Source organism: Ovis aries, chromosome 2, assembly GCF_016772045.2.
Source record: "Ovis aries strain OAR_USU_Benz2616 breed Rambouillet chromosome 2, ARS-UI_Ramb_v3.0, whole genome shotgun sequence".
Taxonomy (NCBI): domain Eukaryota; kingdom Metazoa; phylum Chordata; class Mammalia; order Artiodactyla; family Bovidae; genus Ovis; species Ovis aries.
Window position 1 is genome coordinate 113,374,636 of NC_056055.1, and position 16,129 is coordinate 113,390,764.

The 16,129-nt window shown below is 39.5% G+C and overlaps 1 protein-coding gene across 3 annotated transcripts in view; it reads right to left on the minus strand.

The window, feature by feature from the left end:
• Positions 1–16,129, minus strand: part of OCA2 (OCA2 melanosomal transmembrane protein) — a 339,669-nt gene that overhangs the window by 158,589 nt on the left and 164,951 nt on the right. For all 3 annotated transcript variants that reach the window (XR_009599263.1, XM_004004469.5, XM_060409587.1), the window contains 3 exons: positions 14,947–15,094; positions 12,335–12,392; positions 9,807–9,915 (listed from right to left, as the gene is read on the minus strand). Coding sequence is in view for 2 of the 3 variants with exons in the window: in XM_004004469.5 (XP_004004518.1) it covers positions 9,807–9,915; positions 12,335–12,392; positions 14,947–15,094 (315 nt within the window). In the remaining variant the exon portion in view is untranslated. The remainder of the gene's footprint in view (positions 1–9,806; positions 9,916–12,334; positions 12,393–14,946; positions 15,095–16,129) is intronic.

Here is a 16,129-nt window from a genome sequence, read left to right on the forward strand (position 1 = left end):
TTATCCTGTTGCTTTTCTATCAACCCCCTCCTTGGGCATTAATCTTTCATCAAGAGCTCTGCCATTCCTTAAAGCAGACTCTATGCTAAGTGGTTCTGTACTTTCTCACTCAGATTTCCTATACGGTCAAGCTTCAGTGCAAAACAAGGAACTAAGTAGGTGACTTTATCCCTGTTCCTAAAGACCTGGGCAATATGATTCAGAGTAGAGCAGAACAAGACTTCTACCATTCACTAAGCAGCCTCCTTGGCACAGACATTCTGGTCACCTTGTAGCAACCCTGCTCATGGGGAAACCCTGAAGCTCCCAATAATTAACAGGTTTTCTTCAGGCCACATGGCTTGTCGGGGACAAAATCAAAATTCAGCCAATTTGTGAGAATGTCTTTCCCTTGCACCAAGGTAGACTCTTCTCATGCACTCAGTTTTTTTTTTTTTCCAACATATAATATATATTGAGGTTTGCTTTTGTAACCAAAATTAGATGTTTTCACTACTTAAAATCACTGGTGAAACCTCTTCCCAAAAGGTGATCTGTCTCATGTGCTCAGAGATACTATCTGACTATGTTCTATCTGAAACTTTGTAGTCTTATTTAAAAAAAAAAAACATACTGTAGCTAGTCCAGCTCTGAACATTTTTCAAGTGCCTTTGGTTATAAACAATACTGTTCTGATTAATCCACTACCTCAAGTTAGGATGAGATAACCTATAGTCTTAAGCCACTCAGGATTCATCTCTAGAGAATATCTCAACAGTTACATACCTCATGTTCATCCTTCAAACCAGAGAAACTCGTGAATGGACTGTACATACTGTATAGAGTACAAACCACCCTGTCTGCCTTCTTTTGGTGATGTATCACTAAATTGTGTTGGCCATTGACTACCTAAAATAGACAACATAACATTTATCACATATAATTAAGGAATTTCAGTTGAAAAGAAATACTATGAGTGTCCAGGGGGTAGTTTTAAACCTACCACTAAACCTGTCATTCACTCAATCATTAAACTTCCAGGGTACAAGCTTAAGCCTGGTCTAAGGGAGCTCCCAGTACACAGTTGGTTAGGCAAGTAGGACAGGTAGCATGGGATGAGTTAGATTCGAAGGTGACAATGAGGAGAATCACCAAGGAGTTAAGTTCTACTAACACACATAGGGCCTGAGACCAAAAGGAGGAAGCATGTCATTACCTGTACATATAGTCTGAAAGGTGCCCTCTCATGAGAAAAGTCCTATTCTGTCTAGTTTCCCTTTAAAATCCAGCAAAAGCAAGGCCATTTTTCAACATCTTGTATTTTCCTGAGTTACTTAGCAATCAGCATAAACTGTTCATTCACATCACACCAGTGCCACTGTTTCTAAGACTTATGCCTGCATGAGGTGATTCAGTCCTCACAGCATCCTTACAGAGAGCACCGAGGCACCCTGCAGGTGCCCAGGGGCATCAAACAACTGCAAATAAAATTTTAAAATAATAATAATGAAAAAAAACCCATAAGTACTAGAGCTATGCTTTGAGCCAGGGTAATCTGGCCTTAGTTCTGCCCTCTCCCTACTCGATCTAGGGATGTGGCCACAAACATTCATCAGCAGCTTTGATGTCAAAGCTCAGCGTGAAGCTTGTGGCTCCATTTCAACACCTGGAAACTTCTGTGTGGCTTCCAATCAGGCTTAGGAAACACCATGATTATAGTGTCAGTAGTTTTTAAACAATTGAGATTGAAAAAAATAAAGGTAATTTAAAAGTAATTGATTCTATTTCTAATCATTTTGCTGCAACTAAGCTTTCTTTTTTTTTTTTTAGTTTTTTATTTTTTTAATTTTAAAATCTTTAATTCTTACATGCATTCCCAAACATGAACCCCCCTCCCACCTCCCCTCCCCATAACATCTTTCTGGGTCATCCCCATGCACCAGCCCCAAGCATGCTGCATCCTGCGTCAGACATAGACTGGCGATTCAATTCACATGATAGTATACATGTTAGAATGTCATTCTCCCAAATCATCCCACCCTCTCCCTCTCCCTCTGAGTCCAAAAGTCTGTTATACACATCTGTGTCTCTTTCCCTGTCTTGCATACAGGGTCGTCATTGCCATCTTCCTAAATTCCATATATATGTGTTAGTATACTGTATTGGTGTTTTTCTTTCTGGCTTACTTCACTCTGTATAATCGGCTCCAGTTTCATCCATCTCATCAGAACTGATTCAAATGAATTCTTTTTAACGGCTGAGTAATACTCCATTGTGTATATGTACCACAGCTTTCTTATCCATTCATCTGCTGATGGACATCTAGGTTGTTTCCATGTCCTGGCTATTATAAACAGTGCTGCGAAAATAATAGCAAATGAAGCAACTGACAAACAACTAATCTCAAAAATATACAAGCAACTTCTGCAGCTCAACTCCAGAAAAATAAACGACCCAATCAAAAAATGGGCCAAAGAACTAAATAGACATTTCTCCAAAGAAGACATACGGATGGCTAACAAACACATGAAAAGATGCTCAACATCACTCATTATTAGAGAAATGCAAATCAAAACCACAATGAGGTACCACTTCACACCAGTCAGAATGGCTGCGATCCAAAAATCTGCAAGCAATAAATGCTGGAGAGGGTGTGGAGAAAAGGGAACCCTCCTACACTGCTGGTGGGAATGCAAACTAGTACAGCCACTATGGAGAACAGTGTGGAGATTCCTTAAAAAATTGCAACTAAGCTTTCAATCAACACTGATGGGAAAATGTTAAGTGGACAGGACCCTGCTGAGTTGCCCGCCCCTCTTCATGCCCCTCCATTCTCTCTTGCTCTCTTCCTTCATGGATTACATCAAGAGGTTGTCATACCCAGGTTTCCAGGTATGCTCTGCTAAGGGGAGGCACAGCAGGAGATGGAATCCAGGCATGGGGATTCACAGCATTCATTATTTTGGACTATTCCCTACAGAGTCCTCTCACTGAAGGTCAACACAGCTCTTGTCAAGGTGGCTTTGTCATTACATCCTTCTAGTTCCTAGAAAGATGCTCTCTCTCTCGCTCACACACACACACCCATATACACACAAACACTGGCCTGGGATACCACTGTACCCCTCATGGATTCCTCCATCTTGCCCAATAATGAGTTCACTCAAAAGGAAATAGCAGCCCACTCCAGTATTCTTGCCTGGGAAATTCCATGGACAGAGGAGCCTGGTGGGCTACTGTCCAGGGGGTTGCAAGAGTCAGACACAACTCAGTGACTAAACCACCACCACCAAGTTTGAGTATGCCATCTGAAGGATACAGTGAATATATTCATTAAATTATGTTATAAACATTTTAGTTGAACTATAGCATGCATACATAAAGGTGCATCAATTTTAAATAAACCACATAGCTCAATTACAAAGGAAACTCAACAATATAACCTCTTCCCAGCAGGGCAAGAAAGAGGACACTATCAATATACCAAAAGCCCAATTAGATCTCCTTCCATTCCTTATACTCTCCTTTCAATGCATCATTCCTAACACCCCAAGAAGTACATTTGCCTGTTTCTGAGTCTTCATACATGGAATCACATGCTACATATGAATTTCTATCAGACTTCTCTTTTGTTCAACATGTTTGTGAGATTCAGTCACATTGTTACACTTTCAGTAATGCATTTGTTTTTATTCTGTGGGGTGTTCCTATGATTATTCCACAATTTCTTTATCAGGTCTAGAGTTGATAGATATGTGAATGACTTCCAGCTTGGGGATATTATTAATATAAATAATGCTGTTATGAGCATTTTAATACATGTCTTTTGTTGTGCATACATACATATTTTTGTTGGGCATATAACTAAGAACAAACTTTCTGGGCTTCACTAAACTTTAGTATTATAGACGCTGACAAATTGTTTTCAAAAGTTTGTACAAATTTACAGTTTTATTAACAGCTTATGACACTTCCTGTGGCTCTATATTCTCTAATATTTGGTACCATCAGACTTCGATTTTAGCCATTTAGATGTAGATATATCCATATCTTTTTGTGGTTTAGATTCACATTTTACTGATGACTAATAAGGTTGAGCACTTTTTCATACGCTTATTGGTAATATCAGTTATTTTAATATTCTCTTTTTTGAAGAGTCTATTGATGATTCCTATCCATTTTCTTTCATTTAATTTATATATTTTTTAATATTCAATTGTACTTTCCTTTTAAATTGATTGGCCAAAATTTCTATGTGCCCCCTTGTAATCCTGGTGATAACTTCTGGATTAGGAAGGGAAATTAACCCAACCTGGGTCAAACAAACTCTTCACCAGGGAATTTGGGATTCAAAATAGACTTTTTGCTCTATGTGGTTGAAATTGAGATCCTATAATTTGGGAAACTAATGAGATCATCTCCATTTTGCCAAGAGAAAAAAAAAAAAAGACAAGAAAATTAGAAGAGAATAAAGTGTTTGGCTGACTGGAGCATGCCTTTTGTCTGGGTGATTTTCCAAACATTTCCTAAGTCTGCTTCCTTCTGCTCCATTCCACCCTCTCCACCTCACCTCCACCTTGGAGCACACTGTTTCTTGGAGTCCCTTCTATGTTTTACTTTATTTATTTGTTTTTCTTTTTGGCCACACTGCATGGCATGTGGGATCTTAGTTTCACAATCAGAGATCAAATCTGCACCTCCTGTATTGGAAGTGAGGAGTCTTAACCACTGGACAGCTAGGAAGTCCCCAGTAGCATTCTAATAATTCCTTATTTTGTTTAATATCAAGTATATTGTTTCGTTGGTAACTAAAAAATACTTTAACAAAGACAATAAAATTTCTCTGAATGACACTGACAACACCAGCAATTAATATCAAGGAAATAGTTGCACAAATATCTCCAGAAATGAAATGTAATCAAACTTACTGTAGGAAAACCTAGGGGGATACTGTGAACTAATTATCAAAGAAGGAGAGCTAGAAAATTGTTAATCAAGATTATAAATTTTAAAGACAAAGGTAAAATTTTGAAGCCAGCTCACTGATTCTTATAGTTTTTATACTCAGTTATTCACTCTTACTCCTTGGAAGAAAGGTTTTGACCAACCTAGATAGCATATTGAAAAGCAGAGACATTACTTTGCCAACAAAGGTCCGTCTAGTCAAGGCTATGGTTTTTCCAGTGGTCATGTATGGATGTGAGAATTGGACTGTGAAGAAAGCTGAGCGCTGAAGAATTTATGCTTCTGAATTGTGTTACTGGAGAAGATTCTTGAGAGTCCCTTGGACTGCAAGGAGATCCAACCAGTCCATTCTAAAGATCATTCCTGGGTGTTCTTTGGAAGGAATGATGCTAAAGCTGAAACTCCAGTACTTTGGCCACCTCATGCGAAGAGTTGACTCATTGGAAAAGACTCTGATGTGATGCTGGGAGGGATTGGGGGCAGGAGGAGAAGGGGACGAGAGAGGATGAGATAGCTGGATGGCATCACTGACTGACTTGATGCACGTGAGTCTGAGTGAACTCCAGGAGTTGGTGATGGACAGGGAGGCCTGGCGTGCTGTGATTCATGGGGTCACAAAGAGTCGGACACCACTGAGTAACTGAACTGAACTGAACTGATCCACAATTTTAGAATTTAGATTTTAGAATCCTAAAGTTTGGGAAAGCAAATTTTTTACATTTTATGTCAACATACAACAAAATCTGATTTGAACTGAAATAGGGCTATTTGTGGTCATAATTTATCCCATTTGTAGAAAATATTCAAGTTTCACTGCAGAATTATTAACCTTGAAGGACAGGATGCCAGCCCTGAACCCCTCAGGGGTGTTATTAATATAAACAATTCAGTGTGTGCTCATGGCTTTGTAAAATATAAACAAAAAAATCAGAATTTTGAAACATATCTGGCACCCAAGAACTTCATGTGGAGACTATGAACCTGTCTCTGCATAACTGCTTGAGCAATCTGGAGTTAATGCCAGTGTGTCTTAACAGATAAAAATTGCTGGCATTAGGGAACTATTTCTTTGCCAGGTGCATATGAATTGTGACCATGGGCTTTTCTTTCTTCATTATTGTCCACCTCTTGCATACCTTTGGGGTTCTCCTGTCACTCAGTCTGTGGCAGTGGCCAGAGAGTAAATATGCTCTCAATACTTAGCTGTACCCTGACCAAATCTGCCCCTGAATCCGTGTACCAACACCTGCTCCCTGGCAGGGGCTCCTCTGTTGCATGTCTTTCATGCATTTATCAGCTACATGCACCTGTAAGTTGGTGTTCCATAGGAAAGAACTTGGACTAATGGATGATGGGCACCAATGGGTAATGCTACAATCCCATGGACAGTCCTGAGACACATCTCATATTTCTTCTCAGATAATCCTATGGACCATAATGTGGTCAGATAATGATTCAGCCTTGTTTTGACTCACTCCTTTCACTACTCTTCTTCTCTGTCCCTTATTTTTCTTCCTTGGTATCATTTCCCCAATGAAGAATCCCCACAAGAGGCTTTTGCTCCCTAGAGAGCCAAGGATGAGTCAACCACACATGAAATTCTCACAATAATGAAATTGGAATCTATAAGAATAAGAAGTTTGTACATATATCATATTAACCTATATCTTATATCTACTAATGTGCCAGGCATTAACACAAGGCACTGAGTAGAGAAAAGCTTAGATGGCATGGACCATACCCTTGAATCTAGCTGGGGTAGGGGATACCAGGGGACAGGGAGGTAAACAAAGATTATAATAACACATGAGTTCTAGATTTAAGACGTAGTCTATTTTTTTAATTTAAATTTATTTATTTTAATTGGAGGCTAATTACTTTACAATATTGTATTGGTTTTGCCATACATCAACATGAATCCGCCACATGTAAATCATGATTAAAAAATAAATAAATAAAACACAATAATTTTTTGTAAATATCTCTTACAACTTGTTGTTTCTAATTTGAAAGGATCAGAAAACTCATTATACCTCTCCAATAAAATATATTTGCTCCAAAAAAAAAAAAAGATGTAGTCTACATCACTTCCTCCGAGTGCTAATGAAGATATAGAACTGCTGTAATTCCCACACACTACTGCGAAAGTGCAAAGTACTACAGTCACTCTGGAAAATGGTGCAGCAGTTGCTTTTAAGGCTAAACACACACTCACAATATGATCCAGCAGTCCCACTCTTAGGTAATTACCCAAGAGAAATGAAAACTTAATTTTACACAAAACCATGTACATGTATGTTTGAAGTAGCTTTACTCACAATTACCAAAAACTAGAAACAACCTAAATGTCCTTCAATGGGCCAGTAGATAAACAAACTGGTATCTCCATACCATGGAAGACTACTCAGCAACAAAAAGAATGAACTATTGATACCCACAATAACATGGATGAATATGAAAGGGAAAAGTCAGTCCCAAAGGTTGTCTGAGTCCATGTGTATGACATTCTACAAAAGACAAAAATACGGTGATGGAGAAGATATGATGAATCACCAGGATTAAGGCAAAGGGTGATACAAAAGAATAATACAAAGAAATTTTGGAGGGTGATAGAACTATTCTGTATTCTGATTATAGTGGCAGTTACATAAATATACATCTTTGTTAAAGTTCATAGAAATTTGAAAAGAGAAATCAATTTTTCTCTATGATAATTTAAAAAATAGAATTAGCAAGAAAAAGAGAATGATAATCACTGCTGAGTTTAGGTTATGATGTTTAAATAAAGGAATGTGTTATATAATGTCAGGCTTTATTACATGACATGAGAGTATTATATGACACCACATTGTGTTATGTGATATCACACTGTGTTAATGGTACACCTTACGTGATACCACCTTGTCATGTGGCATCACATTGTGTTATATGATGTCACATGTTACATGGTATACATTGTGTAATGTGATAGTACCTCATGTTACATGGCATTACATTGTATTATGCTTCAGCTTACCCAGCATGTCATGTTCAATACAGCACTTCACCAAGACAAATGATCTGTCCACTGAAGCCCTGGGAAGATTCTGTATTAATTTTGTCTCTGTTCCCATCAAGAGAGTTACTGAAGCTCTAAGAAAACTGTATTCCATTTTAAATATTTGCTAATCAAACTTTTCTCCAGGTCAATCTCTTTCCTATTTCAGCAAACATGCAAATATACAGATTATGTATTTTGCAAATATACAGATTATATATTCTAGAATCCCCAGATAAAATAATTTATCCACAATCCAAAAACATAAGATTTAAAAGCAGAAACAAACCCTTCATTCTCATAGATATGGTAAAAGATATGACTAAGTTTTTAAAGTATTGTTATTTATACCACTGTCAAATGTTAACAAAATTACATGCAAATTTCAATAAATTTTTTCAGTCTTTAAAATGCATGATGTATTCTTTTAAAATAGGATCTCAAACAAAATTAGAAATAAAACAATATCCTACTGTATTGCCCAGGGAATGATATTCAATATTCTGTGTAAAACCATAATGGAAAATAAAATGAAAAAACTATATATATATATATATATATATACACACATATATATATGTAAAATTGAGTCACTTTGCTCTACAGCAGTAACATTACATTTTAATTCAAATATACTTTAATTAAAAATTGTAAGAAAACAATTGAAGGTATGACAGTAAAGTTTAAATAGTTTTACAACCTGTTTAAATTTGAAAGCTTCTGTAGCTGAGACAATAACTTTCCTTCAAGCTTAGTAAATTTTGCGAACATGAAGAAAAAAAGAAACAAAATAATCTGTGAACACCTAAAGAATTAGCTAATGGAATCCTGCCCACAAAGTACCAGTTTTGTAGTATTTGTTTACTCTTTAGAGATATAAAGAGTCTTAGTGTTAGCCAAGAACCAAAGGAGCAATGCTGTGGTTTGAATAACTAGTCTTCCCATGATATTCATCTATTTCACACAGTTGAGAGTTCTTGCTTTTACAGAAGTTATATTCTTCAAATATTGTAGTAATTAAATTTTATAAAAACATTTTAGAAGAGCTAATTTTTGAAGGAAACCCATAGGTAAAAATTATATTTGAGATGAGTTTTGGAAATTGTTTTATTTTGTTTTAAATAAAGATACAATAGGCAATAGAGATAACTGTCAAATCAATTAGAAAGCTCTATGAAGCATGAAAAACGTTAATGGACAGTGGAAGAATGCTAGGGTAAACAAGATATCTGGTGAGTTCATTCTGCAAGATGGCCATGTGTCAGGTGGAGATGGGCCATGCAACCTAGAGCTTAAGAAAGTACAAAGTGAGAGCCATAGGATTGTGAAAGCAAGAGAAGAGAAACTCACAGGAGTAAGTGGGAGATCAAAGTTCTGATGCACAGGGGAAATGGATGCACCTTCGAGTAAGGAGAGGGACCAGTGTAGACTTCTTATAATTCTCTCGCCCTTTCACTAACAGTCTCTAATCTAATCATCAGATTGGGTTGTACAATCTACAGGACTGTGGCCTTGCTGAAATAACCTCTTATCTTTTCTGGAGGTGCTTCTGAGGTAACAATTTGAAGATCAGATCCAATTATTAAGTATGATAGAGATGATGCTATCCACCTTGCTCTCTATCCCTTCTAATGTTCAACCTAGAGGAGCTGAGGACCCACGGCACTAAGATGTCTCTCTCTACTTTCCTCCTCCTCTTCCTCTCCTCCAGAAAAGTATCCCTCTCAGCCCTCACCAATGTCTGCAAACAAGCTTTGAAACCTTCCAGATTGTGATATCACTTGAAAAGCCCATCAACAAAAGCTAAACAAAAAATTAGACTCACCAAGATCAAGATGAACACCAGGGACAAATGAATTGAGAAAAAACATGAAGATAACAAATACCAACACTGTCAGGCATTTGGCAAGCAGAGTCTTATCTGATATCTTGTGCTGTAAGAGAGGAAAACACAACTCATGTACTCAATGCAACCTAATTTCTGCAGTGTGTCCACAATCCTACATGATTTGAATCACTACAAATTTCTCCTTATGATGAAATATAAAACTTCTTGAACTTGAAAGATGATAAATTCATGGGTACAGATTCAAGACTGCCACATTACAGAATCTTGAAATCAAAATCTATGAACAATTAACACAATAAATTTAAAATATAGTAAAACCCTTTTATATGACACATGACTAAATAGATTTTTCAATATGACACAGAGATGCTAAGCTGTTCCCAATCCCACTGCCAGCATTAGATGAGATAAAGCCACTGGGGAGCCAACACATAACCTCCAAAGACTTGGCCCTTCAAGACACATGCATTTCCACAGGTTTTATGTGTTCATAGTCTTTTAGTTCACCTTTCTGTTTATTACGCAAAGCCCCATTCACCTGGCACTGAGGTTAAAATATTCTTGCAATAACTGGACTATTGTTGAATGCACTTAGCAGTCCCCTAGTCACCAAATGACACGTATGGATCCTGCTTCCAGCATTCTGGGGGTAAGGGGAAGTGCACTGTAGCACCTTCATTATCTTTGGAATTGAAGACCTCCTTCCAGTGAGCCTGAGCCACAGGGCAAGACAGGGCAAGGTTCCCAAAGGGCTCTGTGCTCTGAGAGCCATGGCTGTGTGGAACTGGGGCAGGGAGTAAGGTCCCAGCAAGCAGACACAGATGCTTGCCACAAGGCACATCTAACCAGGTCCCAATGTGAATCACACTTCACCGTGTGAACCAACTGCACTGTGTATTTTCTTCAGTGTGGTCCCAGCAGCACCTCTGTTTGTTGGTCTATGCCTAGGATATCCAAGTCTAGATGTAAATATAAATAAGGTTATCAATACAGATCTTGGTATAGGTAGATATAGACAGAGCTATGCATAAGATATGGGCATAGATAAAGATACAGAGATAGACATAAACACAGAGGTGAGTATAGACAAGGGTATAGACATGGACATGGACAGACACAGACTTGAGTGTAAGTATGGGTATAGACAGAGATAGAGATAGATTTCCTCTCTTGATTTCCTGTGGTCACACAGTTAAAGCTGCTGCCACAAAAATCATAAGCATATCCCTCTGTCACAGTGGCTTTGGCAGCAGATCCTGGCCCCCTGGTCATGGGCTTAGGGATTGCCTTGGGAGCCACTATCTTCCTTCCCCACCTACTGCCAAGACTTGCAGCTTGGCTGGCCCCGACTCATCTTTCCATTCACCCTCCAAGGAAGCCAATTTTGCTAAATGAGTCTGTGATGCAGAATCAGGAGGAAAGGAGCCTGGCATCTCACTGGGCCAAGCTAACCATAGAAACTGGGTATTACCATGCCAACTCCAATATAGGAAATAAGGGATCAGGGAAGTCAGTGTCATTCAGCTGGTATAAGATAATCAAAGGTTTGTGCTTTGTTATTTTGGGATATCAATCAAATTTTACCATTTGATTGCCTGGGGCCATCACAATGAAAAGTTTAAGAAATAATGAGGGTACATGTTCAGTCCTTCTTCACCAGGTACGCACAGAGGTAGTCTCATCCCTAACTTGTGGCCAGAACCACACAGGGTCTGTTTAAACCTGAGGCCAGAAAAGTGTCATAGCCACACCTGCCTTCCCTAACCCTGACCATCTGAGTAGGACAAATCTTGGGAGGAGAGACTCAAGGAACGTGTTAGCTACAGGTCCCAACGTTTAAATTTTGTTTAGCAAAGGACCAAATGTTCCTATCATAACTAGGGAGTGGATATTTTACCTCTCCCTAGGAAACAAACCACCTGGATTTGAAATTTCATGAAAATATTATAAATTACTTCCAGCAGATCTTGGGCAGAGCTCTCTTAGTGGAAGAGGGGCATTATAATGTCCTCAGGTAGGTTGAGAAATTCCACCAAGGCAGGAAAATGATAAAAGAACTCAAAATAACATTTGCCTTCCCAAGTCAGAGCTGTACAACAGAAGATATACACTCCATTTCTACCTGCAAAAGTGTTCCATCTCAAGCACCATGCCTTTCTTGTCTAGGCTTCCACCTCTTAACCTACACAATTGGGAACCACAGACTTGCCTTTCAAGGTCAGGTGGAGCCGAGAGCCAGCCAACCTTCCCCACATCCACATTAACCACAGAAAGCATCGCCCTATCTTAAAGGAAATATTAAAAGTTTAACTTTTCAATTCCTGGGCAAAATAAGCTTACCATGTCTGGAAAATTATCTTTCCCATTAACTCAAAGAAATAGCTATGTCTTATGTACAATTACAGGAATAAAAGAGAGGTGACTTTAAGTTGCAACTTCACATGAAGAAAAGAAAAAGAATTTACTGTTTTTCAAGAAATCCCCAAAAAAAGAAACCATAATACCTTTCTTTGTAGCTCCTGGATATTGGTCTCCCAATTTTTATCTTCCTGTGAGATCTGTCTACAAGAGAAAAGCGCAGACATCATTTTCCTGCTGGCATTGAGCAGTGAGGCCAGCAGGATGGCAGTCAGCAGTAGCACACAACATGATCCCCTGGCCTAGACACTGTCCACTGCATGACACCAGGTGCAGCCATAGAATGGGGCAGCTCTTGTCATATAAGGCACCCAGTAAGACTGGGTTCATGGACTAGGAAAGATGCTCACTCAAGATTCCCAAGGAAAGTAACACATGCAATGACCAGACTGTTCAATGAGGTATGTATGAGTACAGCACAGGAAACATCAGAATACTGGCCTAAGTGTAAATAGGCAGGTTCCCGTAATGGCTCAGATGGAAAAGAATCCACCTGTAATGCAGGAGACCTGGGTTCAACCCCTGGTCAGAACAATCCCATGGAGAAGGACATGGTAACACACTTCAGTGTTCTTGCTTGGAGAATCCCCATGAACAGAGGAGCATGGCAGGTATAGTCCATAGGGTCACACAGAGTTGGACACAACTGAAGCGACAGGGCATGAGACAGTAAGTCATCTCTTTTTATTTTTTTATTCTGAATTTTCCGAATTTTTTCCAAAATGAGGCTGTGTTATAATTTAACTAAAGGAGAAAACAGTAAAAGAAGTGCCACTTGCTTTAGTGGTGATTTCTATCAATTGGAAATCTACCTTGAAGCACTTATGTCTGTTTCCCTCCCCTCTAGTCATGGTACCCACCTTATCTCCATTTCTATTTCAGTCACTTCTATTTGTTCCCACTTGCCTTTCTTTTCTAACCTTTCGTATCAACTCATCTTTCTGCTTTATTTCATCTCTCATCAATTAGGAAAAAGATTTGTAGGGGAGAATTTAGTCTTCATGAGCTCTCACGTGTCATCGTATTAATGGAGGTTGACCACGCAGCCAGTTATAAACCCTAGAGGAAATCACAGCTGACCCAAGTGAATGGTTCTAAGGAAATTTTAAAAAATAAAATGTAGAAATAAGACCTGTAGAGCAAGTACATGACTTAGATCACCCTCACTGCTATTTGCTTCTCAGTGACTGTGTGGCCTTAGAAAGGCCACTGCAGTCTCTGCGTCTCAGTTTCCCTTTCTGTGATCAAAACAGGATGAGCTGATGCAAACGTGGTGAATCTCTGAGTCCACATGTCTCTTCCCATTTTAACCCTGAGATACACTGACTATGTCTTAATGCCCATGTCAGAAGGAGCATGAAGAAATTGAAGGTCAGGAAATTTAATACATTCAGAGAAACTTACTGCTGCATCTTTAATTCACAAAGTTTTTCCTTTTAAGATCTATGCCTGTTGCTGAAGTTGGCCACTCTGTCCCCAGTCGGCAACTCTGGGCCTTCCTGTTAACCTGGAGATACCAGATCCTGGTTCTCCAGTGCCACAAGGTACAGGTAGGTTCTGCGCTGAGATAGAGCTAAGGATGCTGAGACAGAGCTTCTCCCTGGGCTTCATTTCTGGATAGAGTGAATCTCCACATACTCACCTGTGGAATTCTCACCCCAATACCCAGACTCAGCTGCAACCGCTCTAGATGGCCCTCAGTTTCATCCTGGCACTGTGCCAGCTCCTGTCCTCAGCTTGCCTACTCTTTGGGAACACAGGGCTGGTCTCACTAAATTGCCACATGTAAGATCATTCCCACTACCTTCACAAGGACTCACAGTTCCCCTTGCTGTGACAGACCTCATCTCCACCCAGTACCTGATCCTGCTGCAGGACTGCTTCTACATTTCTGAGGAGTGAGCAGGGTTTTGCACTTCCTGGCAGTACTTCCGGAATAAAGACAGTTTGGAACTCAGCATCTCATCCAACTGAGGAGGAAAGATTCAGCACCTCATTGTTACCCATTAGATCTCAGCTTTGATTAAAAATAAATTCAAGGGATTTAACTTGTGGTCCAGTAGTTAGGACTCCATGCTTCCAATTCAGGGGCAAAGGTTCAATCCCTGGCTGGGGAACTAAGATTCCACGTGCCACTTGGCAAGGCCAAACAAACAAACTCCAAGAAATGAATTAAACTTAGGTATTCTTTGAGCCCCCTGAAAATAAGCTACTGGGAGAACATTTCATTAGATTAATTTGTTAAATTGGTTTTTTATTCTCATTATGCAACATGTTAGGTGTGAAGTGTGACAGGCATGTGAACTCAATCCCAGGCATCACTCTTTTCTAGATGTATAACCCTGGGCAACTTGCTCAAATTTTCTGACCCTCAGTTTTCTCATCCTTAAACTGCGACTAATATCAGCACACATTCCAGAGAGCTAAGTGAGGGTTAAATAAATCATGCACCATAACAGGCTTAACACAGTGTATGGTGCCCAAAACCTACCTAGTAGCCTGCAGTTAGTGTTTCTCTTTTGCAGAATCATGGACTACTCTACAAAATCATTTTAGCTCACATTTTGCAGTTGACATTTGAACACTCTTAGGGTGGTCATATGAAGGTTATCAATGATTCAACCATTGAGCATAATTGGTAACAATGAGGACCACAGTTGTAAACCAAGAGTGGTCTTAGCAGGGTCTGGCTTGGTACCTGTGGAAGCTGTGTAGCCGCTGGGCCAGCAGGCGCTCCAGTGTCAGCACCTTCCCCAGGAGCATACCTCGAACTGCTGTCTCCTCCCTGCTGGCTGGGCTGATGTGCTGTGCAGTAAGACGCCAGACATGGATCTCATGCTTCAGTTCTGCAGGAAAGGAAAGTTGAGGCTTCAGTATCCTGCAACTTCAGATATCAACACCAACTCCCCTCAGCATCCTCTAAGAACAGGAAACGTGCATTCATGATGCAGATATTCAGGGACCAAACCAAAACAGTTGTTTCTTAGCTTTCATATTATTATGATGGGAACAGAAGACAAAGCCGACTTTGAAAAATTACAGTGGATGTGAAGTAATATAATTTCAACTCTTTGTGTTATGAATAAATTCCTGAGTAGGCATATCAAAGCTAGTACCCAAATACTTTTTTCCCAGGCCAGCCTATGGGACCCTCTCCATCTCTGTGTTTGCAGAAGTAGAAGCTGTGAATCTGGCCTTCCAGGTCCCCAGGGCTCCTTTCTGCAGTTGTCTTTTCCAGTGGCAGCTTCAACCCCTCACACACACCCAGAGTCTAGATGCCTTCTAACCCATCAAATCAAACAGGATGGGTTACTCTCCCCAGATCACCCAATGGGTTAATGCTCAGCTAGTCAACTTTTGTTCTCCTAGTTAGAAAATGAAATAAATATGTCATTGATCATGGGAAAATTTGGTTAAGAAACATTTTGCCAAGGAAAAGGGAGCTCACTGCCTGCACCCAGAGCTCAGTTTGGCCAAGTATTCACTCCTTAGTTCCCAGGCTTACTGTGCATCTCCACCACCATTTCCCCATCCTGCCTCTGCTGAGCTCCAAGACTATGATCCCAATCAGCTACTTGATGTTGCCCTCTGACCCTTGTGCTATAAGATTCACAGATAAACCTTCCATCTGCCCCCATGAAACTCTTCCCTCTTTCTCAGTTTTTATATGACATCATTAATCTTCCAGGCACATGAACCTGAAATGTCATTTTGGTCCTATCAATGACATTCTCCTCTACATTTCTGCATTGAACATGCAAAAAGTGCCAGACAGGATGCTAGATGCTACAGGAGAGAATGAATTTGACATTATAGGGACAGGCCTCCAACAAGATAGAGAAATAAGATACATTACAAATGAACAGTACTTAGCCATAGGA